This window comes from Calonectris borealis, chromosome 25 (assembly GCF_964195595.1).
Source record: "Calonectris borealis chromosome 25, bCalBor7.hap1.2, whole genome shotgun sequence".
In the NCBI taxonomy this organism is placed as follows: Eukaryota; Metazoa; Chordata; class Aves; order Procellariiformes; family Procellariidae; genus Calonectris; species Calonectris borealis.
Window position 1 is genome coordinate 4,679,686 of NC_134336.1, and position 22,513 is coordinate 4,702,198.

Consider the following 22,513-nt stretch of genomic DNA (forward strand, 5'->3'; position numbering starts at 1 on the left):
GCGGCCTTGGGGGGTCCTTGGGGGGGGGGGTGAAGGTGCAAGCGCTGCTGGGGCCGGGAAGGTCTTTCCTGGGGGATTTTCGGGTCGGGGTGCAGCCCCTCACCCGGGTACTGCCTTGACCCCCTTCCCTCTCTCCAGCTGCGGGGTGCTGGTGGGAAGCGCCTCCTCTCCGAGGGCTCGGCTTCAGCCCCGGCTCCTTGGGGAAACCCAGGGAAAAAATCCCAGGGCTCAAAAGTCCCTGAGCCCCCTTCCCCTGGGGATGGAGCAAGTAGCCCCCCAAAACCCCACCGTAGTGCAAGTAGGGACCCGGGACGGGCAGGAGCTGCCAGCAGCGGGATGCCTGCCCCTTCCTCCCCCCCGGGCACCGGGGGGGGCAGAGCTGCCCGGGATGCCCAGGCGGCACCTCAGGGCTGCGATGGGGTGATTTGAGCTCCTGCAAAAGGACCTGCCCTTTGCCTTCTGCCCCCCCCAAAGTGAGAAAACCAGCCTCTCCCCTCCCAACACACCCTCGCGCCGGCACAGCCCCGGGGGGCGATGCGGGAGTCCAGGCTCTGTGGAGCCTCTGTCTTCGGCAAAGTGGGGAATGGCTTTAAAAGTGCCCCCCCGGCTGGGGCTCCCCGTCTCCCCAAGCCATAGTGGGAAGGCGAGGGACAAACCCTCCATCCCAAGGAACGATAGGGATGAGGTCTCGCAGCCGCCTCATTCATCCGGGACAGCCGGGACTCCGCAGCGGGGATAGGAGCCCAAACAGCCGGAAAAAAACCCCAGTAAAAATTAACATTAATTTATTAGAATATCCATGATAAAAACCAAGATTCTCTTTACATGTGTTTTTTCTTCCTTTTTATACAAGAGAATTTTCATTGCTTTTTTCCTCCTGGTGACAGAGCAGGGCAGGCAGGCAGGCGCAGGCAGCGACGTGGGCTCTCGCCCTGGCGTGACGAAGCTGCGCGGATGCCGGACCCCCGGGGTCCCGGTTGGGACGTGGAGCGGGTGGGTGCGCGGGATGGGTGCGCACCAAGGCAGCGGGGCAGAGACGATGCGTGGCAAGGCACGGCGTGGGGAGGGGGAAGCAGCCCGGGCTCGCCGGGGAGGGGGTGACGAGCACCCCGCGGCATGGGGGAGGCACCACCCACGGCGAAGGGTGGCACGTGGGGGACGAGGTGACACGCTCCAGCACGATGAAGGACACCCAGAGCCCCGGGGGAAGGCTGCAAGTCACCCAAACACCCAGCGCTCCCTCCCAGCCAAGCCTTGGGGAAAGACGGGTCCTTCCAAACTCAGGACCCCCGATACCCCCAGCCATCCCCCTCCCGCCAACCTCCCGTCCCCAACGCGTCCCCACGCTGGACGAGCCGGCCCCCGGCTCTTCCCCAGCTCCTCTCCATTGCAGGGAGAGAAAAATAATGCAAATGCAACCCCCTGCATGCCCCATCCCCGTGCCCGGGGAGCCCGGACGCCGTCTTTGGTTAAGGAGCAGCCGCTGCCGCTGCCGCGCTGGCACGGGGCGAGGGGCCGAGGCTGGCAGAGGGTCCCTGCGGGGATGGGTGACAGGTAGCGGTTCCAGGAGGGACGGAGAGGCCCGGGCTTGCGGGGCCACTCAAAGCGAGGGGGGACCCGGCTCCCCCCCTTGCATGGCTATAGGATATTTATTTAACAAGACCTGGCGTGAAATGCGGGGCCGGAGGAGAGGTTCCCGGGCGGCAGCCGGCCCCGCGGGGGAAGCGGCCAAGGCAGGGAGCAGCGGCATGAGGCCGAGGTCCCTGGGAGGGTGCTGGGGGAGGTGGTGGGTGCGCCAGCCTCGGCACAAAGCCTGGCTCCCATCTTCCCATCCCTCCGCTCCGGAGCGAGGCGAGGGGAGAGGTAAAACGCAAACCGGGGAGAGGCCAAGCTGTGCCGCGGGGCAGCCTCCCCCGACACCCCCAGCTCCCCGGCCAGAGCCCACCCTGTGCCAGCGACAGCCACCCTGAGGAGCCGCTCGCGGGTCCTGAGTGGGTGGGCAGCCTCCGGGAAAGCCTCGCCGGGGCTGGGAGGCACCTGCAAATCCCAGTGCCGGGCTGTAAATCGTCCGTCACCCCCAGGCCACGGCGGCCGAGGAGCCCGGCGCAATCCGGGGGCTCCTTCCCCGCTCTTGGGGTCAGCCCAGGGCTTGCTGGGCAGAGCTGTCCTGGCAATCCCAGTCCATCCAGGACGGTCTCCCCTTCCCGAACCCGGTGTGTAGTGACAGAGGAAACCAAAAAGGAGAGCAAAGAAAGAAGAACAAATGAAGAGAGAGAGAAACCGCACGGAGCATCTCGTGAGGCTTCACGCGTCAGCTGCTATTGCCCCTTGGGGATGAAGGGTTCCCCCTCCTCCGGCTCCGGCCGAGGCCCCGGGTCGCTCAGGCATCGCAGCATCCGCTGGTTGCTGGGGCTGTCGCCGGTCCCCGGGGTGAAGACGTCGTCGGTACCCGGGGAGGAAGGCTCCTTCACCCGCATCACCAGCCCCTCCTCATCCTCCTCGGGCGAGGGCGGGAGGCCGCCGCAGCCCTTGGGCTCCTCGTTCATCAGGTCCACGGATTCCGGGGACTGCGGGGAGGCTGGGTCGATGGTGATGATGGGCAGATTCTCCGAGTCCGCCTTGGGTTCGTAGGCCAGCGGGTCTGGGGAGGCGGAGAGGGGTCAGGCAGGGCCCGGCCCATGGTACCAGGAACAAACTGGGTCAGGATAGCCCGGGGAAGGGAAGGGGGGGTCTCAGGGACGCCCAGCTAATGCATCCCAGATGTTTGGGGCTGGGATGCCTGGGCTCATTCTCTCCCCAGTTTCCAAATCTGCTGTTTAATTCCTTTTTTTTTGATCTCCACATCCCATCTGGAACCGCTCCAGACAGCCCAGCCCTGCTTCCCAGGACTGCGCCGTTTGCAAGGGGCGAAGCTGCCCTCTGCCGATTAACCGCCGGCTCCGCAAGCGCCGGCAGCAGCGTCACCCCCCGTCACCCCCCGTCACACTGTCCCCAAAGCAGGGAAGGACACACAGGCCAGGAGGAACCAAAGACGGCAGAGCAAACGTGTGCTGGAGAAGCTGGGAGTCCAGGGGCAGGTCTCAGGGCTGAGCGCTCCTGCTCCTCTCCCCTGCAGAGGGCAGGGAGAGGCATGGCCAGAAATGTGGCTGCGTGGATGGAGCGAGCTGAGCTCCAGACACATCTACCGACCGGCCAAGCTCAATTCCTAATGGAAACCGTGCCGGGAAGCAAGCCGGGTGCTTCTGCTCAGGCAGAGCTTGGGCTCGAGAACAGCAAAGCCCTGGGGCTTGGCTGCATCGCACGCAGGGGAGCGGGACGGGGACGATCGGGGCCAGAGAGCAGCAGAGGAGCTGAGGGGGTTGCTGGAGAACGCAACCTCCGAGTGCCTCAGCACCGAAGCGCCGGCGATGCCCAGCGAGGTGCCGGCAGCGGCGCTTCCCCCCGCAGCTCAGTCCCACCTACCTGAGCCGATGCGAGCCCGGGACATGGTGGGCGAATCGAGCTTGTGAGCCGGCACCGTCAGGTAGTTGTTCATCTGGAATGGGACGGCGGCGTGAGGGACCGTCTGTATGGGAGTGGCCGGGGTAAACGGGGAAGGGGAAGCAGGGAATTGACCCCAGGCCACGGGGATGAGCGAGAAGCAGCAGCGGGATGCAGAGGACACGCGCACGCATCCTCTCAGCCGTGCTGCGAGGACTGGCTCGGAGCCTGGGGTGATCAGAGGACCCCCAAGGCTTGGGGTCACCCACTGTCATCTGAACCTCATGCAGGACACCGATGTCCTTCCCAGGCTGGGAAGCCCCCCCGTCCTCCCCAGCCCACGGCAGCATCCCTGCTCCAGCGTCCCCTTGACACCTTCTGTTCCAGCTGCCGGGCCTTCTGCCTCCGCAGGAGCATCTGGTTCCAGGCTTCCTCGTAGGGGTCGGCCACAAGCGTGTGCCGGTTGTAGGATCGCAACTGGGAAAAGGCCCCGAGAAAAGGAGACGGGTTAAAAAAACCACACAGAAAGGCAAAGGAAGGTCACGGCTCCGTTTCCCTTGGAGATGGATGAAAACAGCCACCAGTGGGCAGAGCACGTCCAGGCTCGTCCCTTGTGTGCTACCACGGGATGCCTGATCTTGACCCACCTTGGCCCAGCAAGGGTTTCAACGCTGGGCTCAGCCACCGACGGAGCCAGCCTCCCCCTCAGCTCTATCCCAGCACCATCCCAGCACCATCCTGGAGCCAGACCAGGAACACAAGGGGCAGCAGGGCAGGGACACCGGGGGTGAAGGGCCCAGCTGGTCCTGAGGGCTTCTGGTTGGAATTGGTCCTGGCCACCCCCAGGGAAGCAAAGGGGACACGCACGGTGCCAGGGGACACCTTACCCTCTGCCTGGTTTTCTGCAGGTTGTTGCGAAGGATTTTCCGGATCTCCTCCTCCTTGTCCTTGGAGAGGGCCGGAAGGATGCGCTCCACGGGGAGGGTCTTGGGGTTGATGTTCCTGCGTGGACAGACAGGATTCAGAGTGACGCTGCGATGGTCACAGCAGGACCGAACGGCTGCTGGTCCTGTGGCCACTAGCAGGGAGCCCTCAGCCTACGCCAGGGGCCCGTGGGAGGAACTCACTGGATGGAGACGGTGGAGACAGCAGAGGGGATCTTGCCTATGCCCCCACTCTCCACCAGCTCGATTGCCTGCTTCATCTCCATCTTGTGATAGAAAGCGATGAGCTGGGGCTCCTTGGACCGCTCCCCCGCAATCAGGCACTTCTTCACGTACTTCTTGTTGAAGCGATTCAGCCTTCCCGAGGACGTGGGGGAAGGAGCAGCGATATATCAGACCTCCCACTGCCCCAGAACCCACTCCCAGCTCCCCGGCCCCGGCCCAGGCCAGCAGAAGATGGTTCAGTTCCCACTAGAGCAGGTCAGGCCAGACCTTCCCCCACTCCCTCCCGAGCCAGGCAGCCTCCGAAACACCCACCACCCACAACGGATGGTCCTGAGCTCCGGCAGGGACCAGCCCCCGGCAGCTCCCGCACTGCTGTGGGCACGCCGTGGGTGGCGTGGTGAAGGGGTGCAGCCCCGCAGCCCCACTCGCACCCGACCCAGGGCCGTAATTCATCGGGAGGAGTGTGCGTGTGGATGTTACAGCCCGGGGGAAAAAAATCCAACCCAGGGCTGGAGAACCTGCCAGGTGACGATTCAAACCCTTCCCCATCTCCCCCACAGGTCCCCTGAGTCACCAAACCTTCACACTCACTTGTCCTTCCAGTGGTGATGCCCGTAGTGACCACAGATATCCTCGATCCCCGTCAGAAGGTGATCCAAGAACTGGAAGAGAAGGTCCGAGGCGTAGGCAGCTCGCAGGGTTGTTGCCCACCCTCTCCCCGCCCCGACACCCTCACTGACACAGGGGTGAGGGCACTCGGGGGGTGCAAAATCAGAGCTGTGGGTCCAGGATGGCCTCAGGAGGGCAGCACGGTCCTACACAACCGGGCTGCTGCTGGGAAGGTCTGGGTGGAGCGGGCACTGGACCATACAGATGGGGGAGAGCCCTCGCTCCGTCCCCCCTTACCTTGGGCACTGATTTAAGGGCAGCTCCCGCCTGGTTACAGCGGTGGAGGTGGCAGAAGCAGAGAGAGAAGAGGGCTAAGGCGGAGAAGAGAAGCGTGCGGGAAGGGCCGGCCGAGCGCAGCGAGTTACCTGCGTGTGGATCTCTTCGTTGATGGAGCGTTTCGTCTCTTGCTTCTTTTTCACGGCCAGCAGGTCCACCAAGGGCCGGATGGTCATGCCCTAGGGAACGGGGAGGGTGGGTTAGACCTCTCCTCAAGGCCCACCGGTGGGAGCAGGATGGGTTCAGCACAGCCAAACCATGGCAGGGCTCTGCACTGCCGGTGTCACTTGGCAGCCTCAAGAGCTTTTGGAGAAGGGGACAGTGACAGCATCAGGGACGGAGGCTGGGGACGTGCTCCTCACTGTCCACACACACACACACGAGGCTCATGGAATAACCCCCTTTCCCTCCGAAACTGCGCTGTGACCACCTGCATGCCACCAACCTGCACGAAGACTGTGAAGAAGATGACCGTGATGATGGCTGTGAGGAACATGTCCCTCATGCCAAAATGCTTATAGTCCAGGAGGTAACAGAGGGAGAAGGCGATGGCTCCCCGCAGGCCCCCGTAGGCGATGATGAACTGGTCCTTTGGCGTCAGCTTCACAATTCGGAACTTGTTGATGAACCAGGTGAGGACCAGGACGCCTGGGGGAGTGGGGCAGGGCCTCATGTGAGCGGACAGTGCAGGATGCCCTCCAGCCCTGAAGAAGAACCCCCCCAGGAGCCCAGCTTGCAGCCCAGTGCAGTGGGGCCATGGTGGGTGCTGTCCTGCTCGCTCATCCCAACACCCCTCACCATCTTCAACCCCACGCCTAGCACAAACTTGGCCTCAACGCCATCTCCCCACAAAGCCAACAATCAGCAAGGCTGATGCCCACGGTGGAGCAGTGCCACCCAGTCAACTCCAGTCTCCCCAGCAAGGCAAACTTGGGCCTCATGGCCCTGAGAGTTGCCCATCACCCAGGACTGTCCCCAAGGACTTTGCCACCATACCGACACCTCACCTAAAACTCTTGCGATGAGGCAGAAGAGCAGCGTGCTGATGACAAAGGTCCAGTTCCAGTAGTGGTGGCCAGCCACGGTAGAGACACCCAGGAAGATGAAGATGAGGGTCTCGCTCACGCTGCTCCACATCTTAAGGAAATACTTGATGGTGGTGTGGGACTTGTGGGAGATGTTGGCTTCCACATAAGGCCGCATGACCACGCCGGAGGCGATGAGCCTAGGGGCAAGGTGGGGGCAGTCAGCAGCCATGGGGACATGGGGACAGCCCCAACCGCTGGTCCTGCAGCAGCGTTTTGTGCTCTTATACCAAACCTCAGAGCAGGACAGGGCTTGCGAGACACCAGCAATTTATTCAAGGCCTCCAGAGAAGGCAACACGAGGTTCCTCCTTCCCCCTGGCAGGGCAGGAGTGAGCCTTGGAGCCAGGCAGCACAAGACCATGTCATCTTGAGTGCTCAGCAGGCCCTGCCTGCTACTGTGTGCCCAGGAGAACGGGCAACGGGCTGCCAGCGCCCCGGGATCTGTGGGACAACTCAAGAGAGTCACTTCCCTCATCTGCCTTCCTGCATATCCCAGGCCAAACACACTACTGGCCATGCTGGGACAGCCAGAGGGCTGTGGTTACATCAGAGTAAATCCTGGGGATAGGAGGGCATCTCATTCCCACCCGTGCCAACTCACGCCATGATGCCAGAGAGGTGGAAGAGCTCCGCAGAGAGATACGCCATGTAGCTGTAGAGGAAGACGAAGAGGGGCTCGATGACTCGGATGTGGGAGGTGAAGCGGGACGTGAAGGCAGCGATCACCCCATAAATGACGCCCACGAAGACACCGCCCAGCGACACCACGAAGAAGCTGAGGAAGCCGAGGATGATATCGATAATGGTCACCTGCTCGAAGTTGGCAAACTCCTCAAAGAGGTGGTAGAGGACCTAGGAGGGAGAAAGAAGAGGGGGGTTCAAACTGCCCCAGTGGCCTCACCTCGGAGGAGACCTGCTGGGGACCTTCCTTGGCAGAGCAGCAGCAAAGGGAGCCAGGCAGGTACCCAGCGCCGCACACCTGGGATGAGGTGTGCCGGTGCTTGGTGACCCTGAGCTGGGTCCTGTGCTTGACCAAGCCTCATGCCAAAAAAAGCTGGTGAGGCTTTGCTGTCTGAGACACAGACCCGTAGAGACCCGTTCCCCGTCCTCCGTGGCTCGCAGGGGCATGGTGCCATGGGAGATGTGTCTGGGACAGCTCTGCTCTGCAACACAGCCCCAACTGCTGTCCGAGGAGGGGCTTTGGTCAAGGTCTGAACCAGCCAGAGACTGTTCCTGCTTCCCAACGAGCAGGTCAGGACAGATCCAGGCTGGGGGACACCCGACATGGAGAGAAAAGCCAACATCTGCCCTCCTCAGCCCGGAGAACAACCCGAACCCTTACACCATTTTGTAGCCAAAAGGGCAACCTTGAAGAGGAGCCCACCCCGGGCTGCATCACCTTCCCCCATCCCCAGACACGTTTACTGGAGGGATTTTAAAGCAGAAGCTGGCACAGCCGTGTCAGGATGGGAAATGGGCTTCAGGGCATCCCGCAGGGATGGCAGCGCTTGCAAGCAGAGAGAGGGTGAGGTGCCAGCTCCTCCCTGCCAGGGCCGCGTCCTGGGACGTTGGCAGGGACAGACGTGACAGCAGAAGGCAAAAGCATTCCCTAGGGATGGGAGCGGGGACACAGACCCTGCAGGGAGCCCCTCCGGCCAAAAGTGAAGCGCCTGGGAAAAGCCCTGTGGTGGGACAGTATGTTCCCCGTCAGCAGCACGCTGAGCAGCCAGCTCCGAAGCGGACAGCTGGGATATGGGAGAAGAGCCAGGAAAAAGCAGTGGGTTAGAAGTAAATTTAGAGGTCAGCTCTGCAGAGGAGGATGCCGCGCCAACGGCCAAGCCAGCACCTGGACACAGAAGTCCTTTGGAAACGGCACGGCCCCAGAGTGGGGTGGCCTGGTCCCCGAACTTCCCAAAGGTCCCTGCAAAGCTGCTGCTCAAAAGATTGGGGTTGAGGGGTGACCCAGGCGGGACGCCAGCCAGGCTGCAGCCCCCACAGCTCTACGGCTGGCCGTGTCCGGCCCTCACACCTCCTCGGTGTGCTACAGCTGGGGGACAGCAAGGAAGACCACAGCAGGGACCACGAGGAAGGACAGGAGGGAGCAGCAGCCGCCCGACCCAGCGCCAGCCCCTCCGCGCTCCTGCTTCCCTGGGAGGACAGGCGTGAGCACGGCAGCAGGCAGCCATTTCATAGAATCATAGAATAGTTTGGGTTGGAAGGGACCTTTAAAGGCCACCTAGTCCAACTGCAAGGAGCAGGGACATCTTCAACCAGATCAGGTTGCTCAGAGCCCCGTCCAACCTGACCTTGAATGTTTCCAGGGATGGGGCATCTACCACCTCTCTGGGCAACCTCTGCCAGCGTTTCAGCACCCTCATTGTAAAAAATTTCACCCAGGAGAGCAGATTCCCAGGAGAGCAAGGCACCAGGCACAGTCCGGCTCTTCACCGAGAGGTGGTAGCTGGCTGGCGATGTGCTCTCGGCCTCCCCAAACCACCAAGTAAAACGCTTCACCTTAACCCACCTCTGCGGTGTTTTAAGCCGCTATATTTAGCTTTGCACCTGCAAAAGGTTAGGAGCAAGCGGAGCTGCCGCAGCTCAGCTGGCAGGAGGCACCTGGCAACTTGCAATGGCCCAGTCTACGGTTCTGCCCGCAGGGCTTGACTGACAGCTGCCCATCCTGGTGCCACCACCCAGAGACGCTCCACCGAAGAGAAGCCCATCCCCTTGGGTCATCCCCCTCATCCACTTACAACCGTGACGGCATCGTTCAGAAGGGATTCCCCGAAGACCAAAATGTGGAGCAGCTCGTTGATGTGGATCTCCTCAAAGACGGCCAACACGGCCACCGGGTCAACGGCCGAGATGATGCTGCCGAAGAGCAGGTTGGCCAGGAGGCCGATGTGGTTCAGGCCGGGGCCGCCGAGCTGGCACACGGCGTACATCAGGCCACCCAAGAAGAAGGCGTTCCAGAGCGTCCCCACCACGGCGAAGATGAGGATGGTGCCCAGGTTCTCGGTGAATTGGCGCAAAGGGAGGAAATAACCGGCATCCAAGATGATGGGTGGAAGGAGGAAGAGGAAGAAGATGTCCGACTTGAGGATGGGGGGCTTTTCACCCACCCCTTTGATGAGCCCCCCAACCAAAAGGCCCACCACGATGAGCAGGCAGCTCTCGGGAACGATGTTGGACACCGAGGGGATCACGTGGAATCCTGGAGAGGAGGAGGACAGAGCAAGACACGTTGGCTACACGACTGGAGGATGCTCTCTGCAGGAGGACACCCCTGCGGGAGTCGGGGACCACTTCCCAGCCCTCCCTGCACTCTTCAGGATCCTTTACTCTTTGTGTGCCTCAGTTTCCCCTTCTAACCTCCTTCTTCCCCATGCTCCCAAGCTGTAAAGTGGAAAGCGCAGCTTCACCAGGCCCACACGCCCCGGCACTGCTTGATCTCAGGCCAGAAAATAACAGCGAGTCCCAGTTTAACAGGCGGCAGCCGCCCTCTGGGCACCCTGGGGTCTCTGAGGGGACCCCCAGACCCCCGCGACAGCCGTCTGCGGCACAGGCAGTTCTCACAACACAAGCTGTCGCTGGCTCCAACTCTTCCCATCGCGGCTACTAACTCCGAGCGCACGTAGGCGCTGGCATTGACCCCCCGTCACACCCAGCGTGCCAGGCTCTGGCAGGAGGCAGCAGCGCAGCGCCCGTCCCCGGGTGTCCCCGACGCAGGGGACGGGGAGGGGAGCTGGTGCTCGGTGGGTTTGAGCGGGTCCTTATTCCCCCTCCTGCAGCTTCAGGAACGAGCTGGGAGGTTTTCTAAGGCCGGTTGCAGCAACGCCTGCGTCCCCTGCAGGCAGGGACGCTCCCGGGCACGGAGCGGGGACAGGACGTATCCTCGCGGTGCAGGGCTGTTCCCTGGGGTGCAAGGTAAGAGGGAACAAGTTTTCCCCTTTTTAAATGACAGCACGACCCCAACCGCAGGTCTCCGAGCCAGCCTTGACCCCCTGGGACGACATCCATCCACCAAAGACCCCACGGCAACGCGGGCATCTGCCTGCCGGGTCGGGCAGGCAGCACGATGCCAACCGAAGCAGCGCTTCAGCCAACGCACCGATACCCACAGAAGGATTTTGGGTTCCCTGGATCCTCTCCCAGGCTTTATAATTATTATTTTGAAGTGAGGCACATTTGTTCCCTGGCAAGGGAAGCGGTTTAAAATAAGGAACCCTGCCTTGGCATCCCATGTTCCTCCGTTCCTTCCGGCCGGGCGGCTGTGCCATCTGCACATCATTTCACAACAGATTAAAAAAAATCTCCTCCCTAACGAGCCACCATCCCGCTGACGATCCGGAGCTGCGATGAGCCCCCCTGTCCCCCCCCCGCTGCCGAGCCTGCAGGGACCACATCTGCGCTGCGGTGCCAGCTCATCCCTCCTCCACCTGCACAGCTGAGCGGGGAAGGCACCGCACGAATGCGGCTCCGATGGGAAAAGCAGCTGCTTCCACAATCCCTCCCTAAGGACGGGCAGTGAGTCAGCTACCGACCACAGCCACGGTCACGCACAGGTCCCCGAGGGCAGGATTAGACCTCAAATTGCTACCTGAGCCACAGGCACTGCCTCCGGTGTGGGCGAGCCCGGCACCGCAGAGGCCGGAGGATTCATGACACCTAAGGCTCCCTGCAGTCCGGTCGCGCCGTTTCGGCAGAGCCTGGATGGCTCCGGCAGGTCTTGGGCACCGGAGCGATGTGGAAAGGAGTCTGGTTTCTACCTTGGCTTTGCCGCAGCACCGATCTCTGAGCAAACCGCTCCCGGGTTCGGGCACGAGGGGAAGCCGGGAGGAGACGGGAAGCACCCGAGCCTTCTCCCAACGCTCTCCCAGTGTCCGGCCACCTGGATTCAGGGACCTCCCGGGCTGGATGCGGTTCCTGATTTACCCCCATGGGATTTTTCTTCTGTCTCCGATCCCCCACCGGAGCCCAAGCAAGCGCTGAGCACCCCAAGGCAGCCCTGGCAGGGAGCTCCCCATGGGAGCGGAGGCGATAATCCCTTTTCCAAGCACAGCTCATGCAAACACCGGGAATAACCGGCCCTTCCAGCACACCGGGCAATTGCCCGTCTCAGCATATGCCAGCCCTGGCCGGAATAAGATTTAAAGCCACACAAGCAGCGAGAAGCCCGCAGCAAATCAGTTTTCGCTTGCTAAGTATGTTCAATCATGAATAAAACACAAACACTGACAATTAAGCATCTCTCACTTCTTCCCCACAGGCCCCAGGATCCCATTAAACTGGAACATTCGCGTGCTGATGTGAATTCAATGTTTTAGAGCCTTTTTGTAGGGCCCTAAAAATACACTCACATGGGCTGCATGTTAATTATGCCTTTGATTTCGCTGAATCTCAGCCATTTTTCGCTCCCCGTTTTCTCCGCTCAGTATTTTTAGAGCACTCGAAAGCTCATCGGTACCAATCTGTTGCTGGGATCCTGCTGGGATCCTGCTCCGAGTGCCGGGCTGGCATCCTGCTTCGGGGTGGGGGTGATTAGTGGGAAGAAACACTCTCGCTGCGGGGGTGATGCCAGGCAGGGGCGAACCAGCCCCATCCCAGCTGTGCACCTGAATTTCTCTCCCGGAGGAAGAGGAAGGCTGCAGCAGGACCCTGGGGAGCGAGGATGCCGGGAGCCAAGGATGCTCAGCCACGGGCACATCCAGGGGCATTGGGAAGGGGAGTAAGTCTTAATAATGGCCTTAATAATAATAATAAGCCTTAATAACCCCCCCAGGCTCCTGTTCCTGTAAAAGGTTATTTGCACAGCAGTTGCCTGTGCCGCTTGCCTGCCCGGGTACCTACTGCTGCCACCCGCCTGTCCCCAGCTGTGGTGGCCCTGCTGCAAACTGGGACCCATCTACCGCAGCGGGTGCTGCAAATCCTCTGCCGCCCACGCAAACCCGGGACGAGCCGGGCGGCAGGGGGGGCACAGCAAGACCCCCAATGCTTTTCCTCTGTTAAGCAGCAAGTGCTTTTTGCCGCAGTAGAAGGGCAGAAGCCGGCACCCGAGAGGACCCGCTGGCTGGGAGGGCTGCGCCGGCTGCACGGAAAGCGCTTCCCTAAGGAGCGAGGAGCACTACCGGAGAGGCAGCGCCTGCACCCGGCGTACGAGACTCCCGGTACGCCACTGCCAGCACACCCTGAATAAACAAGTGATGCGGAAGCAGAGGGGACACGGCAGCCGGTCTCCAGCACATCCGCGTCCGGAGGATGAGCAGGGATGCGCGGGAGCAGGTAGGCGAGCACATGGAACAGCTTTTCCCGTGGAGAAGCACCCGTTGGGTTTCGGCTGGTTTTCCTGAACCCCACCAGGAAGGAAGTCCCCTGAGATCCCATTTCCCTGAGAGCAACCCATGATCCCCAAATCACCAGCACGGGGCACGCACAGTCACCCAAGTTTCTTCCTTTGGAAAACAAACTCCATGGGAGCAGTTCCCCTATCAATGGCATCAAACACGACCGAAACTATTAAAAGCAAAACCAGTTGAGTAAACATCAACCCCGAGAGCTTGAGCAAACAAGGAAAAGGAAATCCAGAAGTTAATCGTTCCTATTAAAACGGTTCCTTGCCCACATCACGCACCCCGGCTTAGGTGCCCAGCAAGGCGAACACGGGGATCGCTCCGCTGGTGGTCAGCTCTTCCTCGGGTTAGGGCAGAAAGGAGCTGGGGACTGGCTTTCCAGTTTTAACCGCAGTCTAAGCACTTGAAGAACAAGAGGAAATCACCATCCTTCAAATTAAAGAGATTTTGGGCAAGGAAAGCTATTGCAAGGCGATGCTCGTGCTGCAAAAGTTCGCTCTGCAGCTTCCGAACACGAGTTATCTTCATTTTGGTGTCAGCAGATTTGCACGGGGCCGTTTCTACCCAAGTGCAGGCAATCGAGGGCAACATCAGGAATTTTCCTCCACTAACTTCAGCGGTGGCAAGAACCACCGGTGTCTGTTGGATTGTGCAGCAAGGCAGATTAGTTTTCCCCTAGGTGCATAAAGCAGGCCTGTATTTTGGAGGCTCTGGAAGCTGAACGAAGACGCCCGAGCACGGCCCCAGCACGGTGAGCAGCCTTCGGTCTCCAGACTTTGTAAGGGCCGGTCCTCGCCCTAGCAAACGCGAGGGTTCCCATTTCAGCTGCTAAAGGTTCATCCCCATCCTACCAAGGGGGAGCCGGGCTGCTTTTCCCAAGGCCTGGCTGCGGGCGGATGCAGTGCCATGTAAATATTTACTCCTGACCAAACAGCTTGGGAGAGACTCCGACCTACGTGTGGTTTTTTCCTTCCTCGGCTGTATCTGGGTTACCGCAGCCCCGGCGCACGGGGCGGATGCTGTGCCTGGCATTATATAAGCAGCATCCGCTTCTTCGCTGCCTAATGACTCAAAACCCACCATATCTGATCTGCTTCCATCCTCAGCCTGGGCACAAAGAGCCTGAAGGGATACGGAGGGAAGGGACACGGAGGGAAGGGTGCTGGGCACCCAATCCAGACCCAGCATCCCCACCCCAGGGGAGCACTGCTGTCAAAATGAGCCGGGTCCCACAGGAGCATTTGCCTGAGGGATAATGCTAAAAATTAGCATTAAAATAGAGGCGATCTCCATGCCCCGAGCTGCTCACAGCAATTCAGAAACCCTCTCTCAAGGCCAGAAGGGGATGATTTGCCGCTCTCAAACCAACAGAAGCTCTTGAGGCAGCTCCGGTGCTGGGAACCTACTGCAAAAGAGAGCAGGGAACGTCCCCTTTGCTCAGCCCAGCCTCATCGCACAGCAGAAAGCCCCGAGGACCACAGGCGCCGTGTCCTACAGCATCCGTAAGGTCCCCTCCCTCCCCGCCTGACGGCATTTCCCTGTCCCACCCATGCAGGACTTCTCTCGCTTCTCATCACCCCGGCTGCTGCAATACCGCTCCATATGGCATGGGACCCCAGGTCAGGCTTAGTCACAGCTCTGGCAGCGCTCCCCTAATTTTAAAGACCTCTCTCAAAGCAGTGCGGAAAGAACATTTTAATCAAACACTTCAAAAGAACACTTATGGTGAAAGAAAGGAGGCGAAGCCTTCACGTACCTCCCTGCTCCAGGCCAGGTCTGGGAGACATCCACATCTCCCACCCTGGCTTCCACCGCGGGGACATTGCTGGAGTTGGAGCTGTAAGAGCAATCCCCATGGTCCTAAGAAATACTGGTGTTCAGAGGCGATAAATGAAGAATAAAACAAAATAAAATTTAAAATTTAATATATATATATATAATACCGATGCCAGAGGCAGCCTGCACCACGAGAGAGCGTGACAGCCCTGGGGACAAGCACTATGGGGTCCCCCTGGCTCCCAGAGCCACCGCACGCTCGTCCCCAGGAGCCAGTCCCTGCAGATGGGATTGCCATCAGCCATCCCATCCTCCCAGAGCTGCAGGTTGAATTTGGCTGGGGTTAACGTCCCCTCCTTTCACAGGAGGAAAAGAAATACGAAGGAGGAGGGAAGAAAACCCACGTCAGACACTCGGCTTGGTCGGCGTTTGAGTCAGAGCCCGGTAAACGGGGAGGAAGGAGGGAAGGGAGCACGCGGCATGGCTGGGAGGGCTCGGCACGTTCACGGTTAAGCGGGATGCTCCTGCGGCTTCACCCCGGCTTCCCGAGCGCCCACGCACGGGAGCATTGCGGGAAAGCCAGGCTGCTTCCAGGAAGATGCCTGTTAGCTAAGAGGAGGCACAAGAAATGAGAACGGTTACAAAAACACCCCATCCTCCCAGGCTTCAGAAGTTTATTAGAGCAGCTGCAGGCTCCGGCAGGCAGGCAGCAGCCCCGAGAGAGAAATTACACAATTATTAACTGGGGATTAGACAGCTCTTCCACCCCCTGGATGATTTTTTTCTGAAAGGAGGTAGATGAGGAGTTTGTCTGGGCGAGGGGGTGGTGAAGCCCCCCCGGGTGATGCTCGCTGCAGCCCTGGGGACCCATGGGTGCTTGTTTGGGCTGCAGGGTGGGACAGAGCACCGGCACGGCTTGGATGCTGAGCGCGCTGCGGTGCTGGAAAAGCCCCAGGAGAAGGCACGGGGTTGGAAAGGAGGCGGCGAGGGGGAGCAGGCATGCTCAGAAGGGCTGCCCTTCTGAAGGACACTGCAGAGAGCACAGGCTGGAGGAGACACACGTGTCTCAGCAGCACCAGGGTCCCTCCAAAGGCCACTTTAACCCTTTAGGACACCAGGCTGGCAGGGTCCGGGTGGGCTCTACAGAGATGCAGCAGCCCTGCGTCATCAGCAAACCCATCGACCCGGTGGTGAGGGATGCAGGAAGGTGCAGGCACCTTCCCACGCTCCTGTGGGACACGGGGACCACTGAGAGCCCTGACACGTGGATTCTTTGCTGGATGAGCCACAAAGTCACTGATGTGTCACCAGCCACGGGGACTAGTCATCTGCAAAGCCATTACCCAGCACCATTCCCTTCTTTTTTCTCTGCTCAGAAGAAACAGCGGGGCGGGGAGGAGGGCTGGGGCTGGGCTCCAGGGTCTGCAAAGCACCGAGACCACCCTGACCTGGCTTTCAAGCTCTGTATTTTGGGGTGGTAAAGGGTCAAGGATGTGGGGTTAAGCCCCAGGCAGGGTTAAAGCCCTGCAGGAATAGAAATCCCTGCTGCCAGCTCTCCTGCCATGCCGATATCTCATTAGCTCCGGCTTTATCAGCCAAGGGTTTCCTAAACCAGATCCCTCGTGCTGGCGAGGCACCATGCTCCCTCCCTCTCCGCAGGCCCTCCTCGTCCCCGGGTCCGCCGGGGTCCGTGCCGGACGTGCCGAGGGGATGCTGCCCCGCCAGACATCTGTCCCGCAGCAGGAGGCTGGCTGGGAATCCGGCTGCGCTCTGCTCCCGACCCCACCGCGTCCACGTTTTGCAATCGGCTCCTGGGGGAAAACCCATCTCAGGCTCCCAGATTTTGCCTGGATTTCTCTTTATTTATCCCCTTTCCTCCCAAAAAAGGCACTGGATTTCTCTCTTTCCCCGCCCGACCAAGGGCTGCTGCTGCAGCTGCCCAAAGATCTGCCAAGCTTTGCTGATTGCTGGTGGCCTCCAGCACAACCCTCATGGGATGTCTCGTAGCTGCTGGGAGCGTGTCTCAGCCCTGCTCTGCAGCCTCCCTCGTAAAATGGATCCGGATCCATCGACCTGCCTGCAAAGACAGGGAGCGAGGAGCCAGGGGAAGGGCACGGAGAGAGGGCTGGTATGTGCCTGGCACCGGCACGGCTACCAGATGTAATGGGGAAGTCTCGAGGGAGAGGGATGAAAATTTAACTTGCTAGAAAGGAATTAAATAGCTGGTGATTTACACCTAAAAATAGAGCAAAGCCACAGCTCGTGTCACCCTGCAAGGGGAGGAGGTAAAACCATGATACTTAAATTACATCCATTGCATCTCGCAAGCTCCAACGTCACCACCTGCCCTGAACCTTCAGCCCTACCGAGCACCAACGCGCGCTCCGGCAGCCGCTCCGCCGGGACGGCACGCGCGGGGCCCCGCCGCAGGTCGGTGGGAAACAAACAGCCCCTCGGCTTTGCCAAAGCCTTTTCTGCTTCACCACAGAGCAGGGTTTTAATGCAGATCCGGGTCTCCCGAGTGCTCTCCTGCAGCTCTCTTTGGGCTGGTTTCAGTAATTTGGGTTGCTTGGGGCACCCTTTAAGAGACGCCTCAATGGCCAGAATGGAAAAGCTTGGATTTTCCACTCCAAAATGACATTTTGTGTTTAGAAGTTGACTTTTTTTTAAAAAAAAAAAAAGATACAGGTACAGAAAGAGCTCCTAGGCAAAACAATTTCTTCCAGATCAAACCAAATGTTTCATTCAAGCCTCATTATTTTCTTGTCGCTAATTACAAAGAAAAGCCAAGAACCAGGAAGGTAATTAATTTATACTGCTTTTTGTGACTCACTGAGTTAATGCAGATACCACACAGGGGCCACACAGCCGGCACCCACCCAAACCTCACCACAGGCTTGGCGAGCAAAGCAAGCACAGGGAGAGAAGGGAAAAGCAAGACATCCAGCCCTAATTTCGGGGATCACTCTTCTGCACCCCAGCCACCCGCGGGCAGGGGGCTGTGACCAGCCTGACGCTTTTAACTCAGGTTAAAATCCACCAGCATCCAGCACTGCGTTGCAGCCTCCAGACCTTTTCAGTCTACAAGAAATGGGGATGGAGTACAACCATTTTGTCTGCTTTAAGCAGGGATGCAGGCGAGTAGGGAGATGAAGCCCCGTGCTGCACCGCAGAGCTCTGCCAGCTCAGACCCACCGAAGCCACCGCCGCTGGCCCCACTGCACCCAGGCTGGGTCCCCGCAGGGTCTGTCCACCCTAACACAAGGTGCCCAGCGCAGCCCGGCTGTGATGGTGGCCAACTCCCGGACCTCAGTGCACCCAACATCCCTACAAGTCGCGTCACCGCAGTCAACAGCCGTTAAAACCCGTTGCTAGTTGCCGAAGGTACGGTTTTGTTTTCTCTCGGCGTGACGTTATCGTCCCCCTTGCCTACAGACCTCGCTCAAACAGCTGGGTAGCACCTTGCAGCCGCTGAATTGCCCCTTGTTTTCCCTCTTTTCCCCAGGGCAAACAAACCGGGGGCAACTGGAAAGAGTTTCCTGCGATAGGAGACCGAGAGTCGCCTGGTACAGCCTCCGGCTCACTCCATCTCGTGTATTCAGCCCTAACGCCTACGGCGAGGCAAGCGTGCATGAGAAGGTGACCTGCCTGGACCCTGCCTGCTTTGCAGAAGATAAGAACAGCGTTGATAGCATCGGGCCAACCCACGAATGAGTCAAAACCTGAAAGCTGCAGAACAAAAAGCAGACACTGTCAGGTACCAGCGTGCTGCAGCTTAGCCCAGTCAGCCACAGCAACTGATAACTTGCACCGGCCTGGCCCTTGCAGACCTTGCAAGGACTCGTGCAAACCGGCTTGGTCAAGGCCTTGAAGTACAGCCACGTTAGCAAAAGCAGGCGGTCCCGCTAGTGCAGCATCACAGAAGGGAAGAGCCCTTCAACCCAGGCAAAGGGCAGACGGCTTCTCTGCATCTCTCTTGCCAGGAGGGGCTGGCGGCGGGGTTGCAGCAGGGCTGCGATGTCTGACAGTTTCCCAGTTGCACAGTTTGCAGCCAGTTCCCACTGGCGCACCCCGAACAAATCCTCCGATGGGAGAGGAGACAAGTCTAGACACCCTGCACCCCCGAGGCAGCTGAAGAGCAGACACGCACTTGCCTTTCCCAGATCTCACTGTCCCCTGGGGACCTTCGGAGAGCAAAGCCCACACCCCAGAACAGGATAAACAGAGAATAAGCTGCAGCCAGAGCCTTCCTCCTCCGGAGGATGCTGAGAGCTCCCCATGCCCCGTGCACTCGGGGGATGGATGCCAGGACATCAGCAGGAGCCATGCTGGTCTGGCACTCTGCGAAGTCAAGGGGCCAAGGCGAGGACAGTTCAGAGCTGGGGTGCAAGGCTGGGCTATTTCATGCCTGGAGCCCTTCAGAGAGCAGTTATTTAGAGCCATTTCATGCATTTTAGCTGCTAGGATAAGCAACGGCCATGGGCACTGGTGATAATGGGAACGGGTCCGGCATGCTGTCAAACCAGCCGTGATGGCAGGGCACGGAGGGGAGGGTGAGCAGGCGGGTACCGCTCCTCCCCACCCCGCGCCGGCTGCTGCCACGGCACAGCTGGGAGCGCAGAGGGCGAGGAGCTGAGCTACGCTGCCCACGAGCCCCCGCACTAGCAGCAATAGCCACGGCAGGGCAAGGGGCAAGCCTCTTCTGGTAACTTAGTGCCTGCAGCAACATCATGTAGGAATGTGCCTGTAATCCTCACCTTGCCTTCCCCTGGGACCGCCTGCTCAGCCCCCCCAGGGCTGCCAGCTCCACGGAGGGCCGTAACCAGCCGTGGCAGGCATCGCCTGGCTCCAAAGGGATGCAGGGGTGCCAAACTTCACAGCCTGTCAATGCAGCCCCCTCCCAGCCGCGGGCAACGTCAGCAGAGAAATACCCACGGACGATGACGGCGCTACCAGTAAACCACAAGGTTGTTCCTTTAGCGTAGGGCTGGATTCGGAGACGTAGAAAGGTCCCAAAAAGATGAGCAGCCTGGGGAACACAACCAAAGATGTCGCTGCATCCTGCAGCAGCCGGAGTCACGAGCCGCATGCAGATGAGCCCAGCTCCCTACCTGCCCTGACACCCCCCTCCAGAAGCAAAACGCTCCCCTTGGCAAAGGAAATCTCATTTTTCTGCCCACAGCCCTGCTGGAAGGTCACAGGGGAGGAGGATGCTGCGCTGCAGCCAAGTGAAACGCGAGCGTCGCGGGACCTCGACGGCAGCGCTGCAGTGCTGCAAAGCGGGAGGAGGATGCAACGATCCCAGGCGCGCAGGAGAGCTGTGAATCATCTGCAGGCACCCTGGATATCAGCCTGCCAGGATGGGCGGACCCCCCTTGCAGAAAGCCGCTGTATACACTTATAAACAAGCTGTTTACACAGACCAAGAGAACTTCAACGATAACAAGGGGAGATCTCTTCCTTGGGACCCGATCCAGGCTCAGCACCAACTCACCCCTCCAGCACAAAACTGGGGACAGGGAGCTGCTCCTTGGTTTGCCGTTTGCCCGCTCAGCTATTTCCCCATCCGAAGGGGCTGCATCCCTCTCTCTTCCCAAGCACCCGGCACGGGACAGCTCAGGGAAGCCCGCTGAGCTTTGCATGGTCCAACAACCGGCGTTCCCTGCAGCTCTGCAAATCAGACAGCGAACGTTTGTGCCACCCAGCCTGTGACTTCGCAGACAAGAGCCAAACAGCCGGCAGCAATTCCTCCCAATTAAACCTTGCTGCCCTGACCAGGTCTGGTCAGCCAGGCGAGCCAGCGACAGCCCGAGCATGCTCTAATCCTCCCCCCCTCCAACTCTAAAAGATACACTAATTAATTAAGATCAACCCAAACTAAGCAGTTGGCTCTGCTGTGCTGCGTGGAGCAGCTTGCAGCAAACTCTAATTGCGGCGCTGGCATCCATCAGCGGGACTCATCCTGCTCCCCGTCTGCACCACTCCAACTTGTGCTTTCACTTGCCTTAGACTTAGGTTTAGGTTAGGCTTAGGTTTAGAAACCAGCCTGCCCAGGTTCCAGCCCAGCCAGCGCCTCCCCGCCGAGCTCGCCCTGACCTGGGGCACCCGCTGCAAGAGCCACGTTTGGGAGAGACCCACGGCCAGGAAAACCTCTTAAAACAGGCAGAGAAGTGCCAGGTCGCAGCTGCCCTCGCAGGCAGGGCAGGGGCGATCGCTGCCTCCCTGACTCACCCGCCCCTGGTTCAGCAGCGCCTCACAGGCAAGCCCTAAAAATCCCTTTTTTTTTCCCCCCATCCCACTTCCCTGCACGGCCCCATGTGTAACGACGGAAAGCGGCGGCAGGGCGGGCAGGCTCCAGGCAGCTCGCAGGGAGCATCCACGCAGGCAGGCGGCCCCGAGGGCTCACGTTGCGGGAGGTGATCATCACAACAGCTGCCTTTTGGGACCAACGTCCCCCTCCGACCAGGCTGGGACCGACCACAGCCTGCCGCTCGCCCAACGGCACCTCGGCTGGGTTGGGAGAGCGCTGGTGAACACACCGGGGAGGACAGGGAGGACAGCATCAGCCTCCCGGCAGGAGAAGGTGCCCAGGCACTGCCTAACGCGCCGGGATGGCAATCCACGGACAGAGGCATTTAGTAGAAACACTTGAATTTTTTTTTTTTTTTGAGAGCAGGGAGAACCGATGCAGCAAAGGCATGTACCCTCATTTTATCTCTGAAGCACTCACAAGAAATTAAGAGATCAATTGGGAGTCTTTTATAGAGCTGGTATTAATTTCCTCCCAGCTTTAAAAAGGAAATGAGAGACAAAAGATATTAAATGGACTTGCCCAAGTCCCCAAGTGAACGGCGTGAGAGCTGGCGTGAGAATCCAGCAGCTCCCAATTTCCAGTCCTGTGTTTAGATAACGCTTCTCCTTCAAACCAGAAGAAAAACCAAGGACGCTTTGCACGAAAAGCAGATATTAAGAAAGACCTGATTGCTATTAAAGACTGAGAAACCCACGGCACCTTGGACTGTCACCCAACAGCTACAGCAACAGGGAGGAAAACACAGAGCCAACTGGAGATGCTGGAGCAAGCAGCGATGGTTGGGGAGGCCGCAAGGCTTGGTCCCATCGCATCTTGAAGAAACCTCTTCCAGATCCAGCTGTGCACAGCTGCGAGCAGAGCAGCTCTCCTCCACCTCTCCCCAGCTCCAGAGCTGCCCCATGATGAGGTGCTGCAAAACCCAACCTTCTCCTCCAGAGGAGCTTTGAGAAACCAGTTGAGGGTTTGGCGCTACGTGCCAAGCTGGCTATTAAAAATCCCTGGTGACTGGCGGGTACTCCAGTAACCCCGATCCCCGCTGACTACATTCCTCTAACGGGCACGTTACACGGCCGCTCCCAAACCGCAGGCTGAGATTAGCAAACCTGTTTAAAGCCTTCAGGTGTGCTCCACGCACGGTTTTTCTAAGGTGGGACTGTACAAATCTTTACCAGTTTGCGGCATTCATCCGGCAGGAGCTGGGCACGCAGGTACGGAGGTGCACGGGGACAAACAGCCACACAAATTTCTGCTGTTGTTGCTCCAAGACTCATCTTGACTCTTCTCCACCATCTCTGGATGGGTGCATCACGCAGCCAAGCCAGCAAGGCTGGGCTCTCCCTGGCACAGATCATTTACTCCGGAAAACTGAGTCTTCTGTAGGGCAACAGCATCC

The 22,513-nt window shown here is 59.5% G+C and overlaps 1 protein-coding gene across 1 annotated transcript in view; it reads right to left on the reverse strand.

Annotated features, from left to right (window-relative positions):
• Nucleotides 1-768: 768 nt before the first annotated feature.
• SLC9A1 (solute carrier family 9 member A1) overlaps nt 769-22,513 on the reverse strand; it is a 31,339-nt gene continuing 9,594 nt past the window's right edge. The window contains 11 exon segments of the mRNA XM_075173535.1: nt 769-2,641; nt 3,463-3,535; nt 3,856-3,957; nt 4,368-4,482; nt 4,608-4,781; nt 5,241-5,311; nt 5,684-5,773; nt 6,040-6,242; nt 6,602-6,819; nt 7,283-7,533; nt 9,435-9,895. Coding sequence (XP_075029636.1) covers nt 2,319-2,641; nt 3,463-3,535; nt 3,856-3,957; nt 4,368-4,482; nt 4,608-4,781; nt 5,241-5,311; nt 5,684-5,773; nt 6,040-6,242; nt 6,602-6,819; nt 7,283-7,533; nt 9,435-9,895 — 2,081 coding nt within the window. The 3' untranslated portion in view covers nt 769-2,318.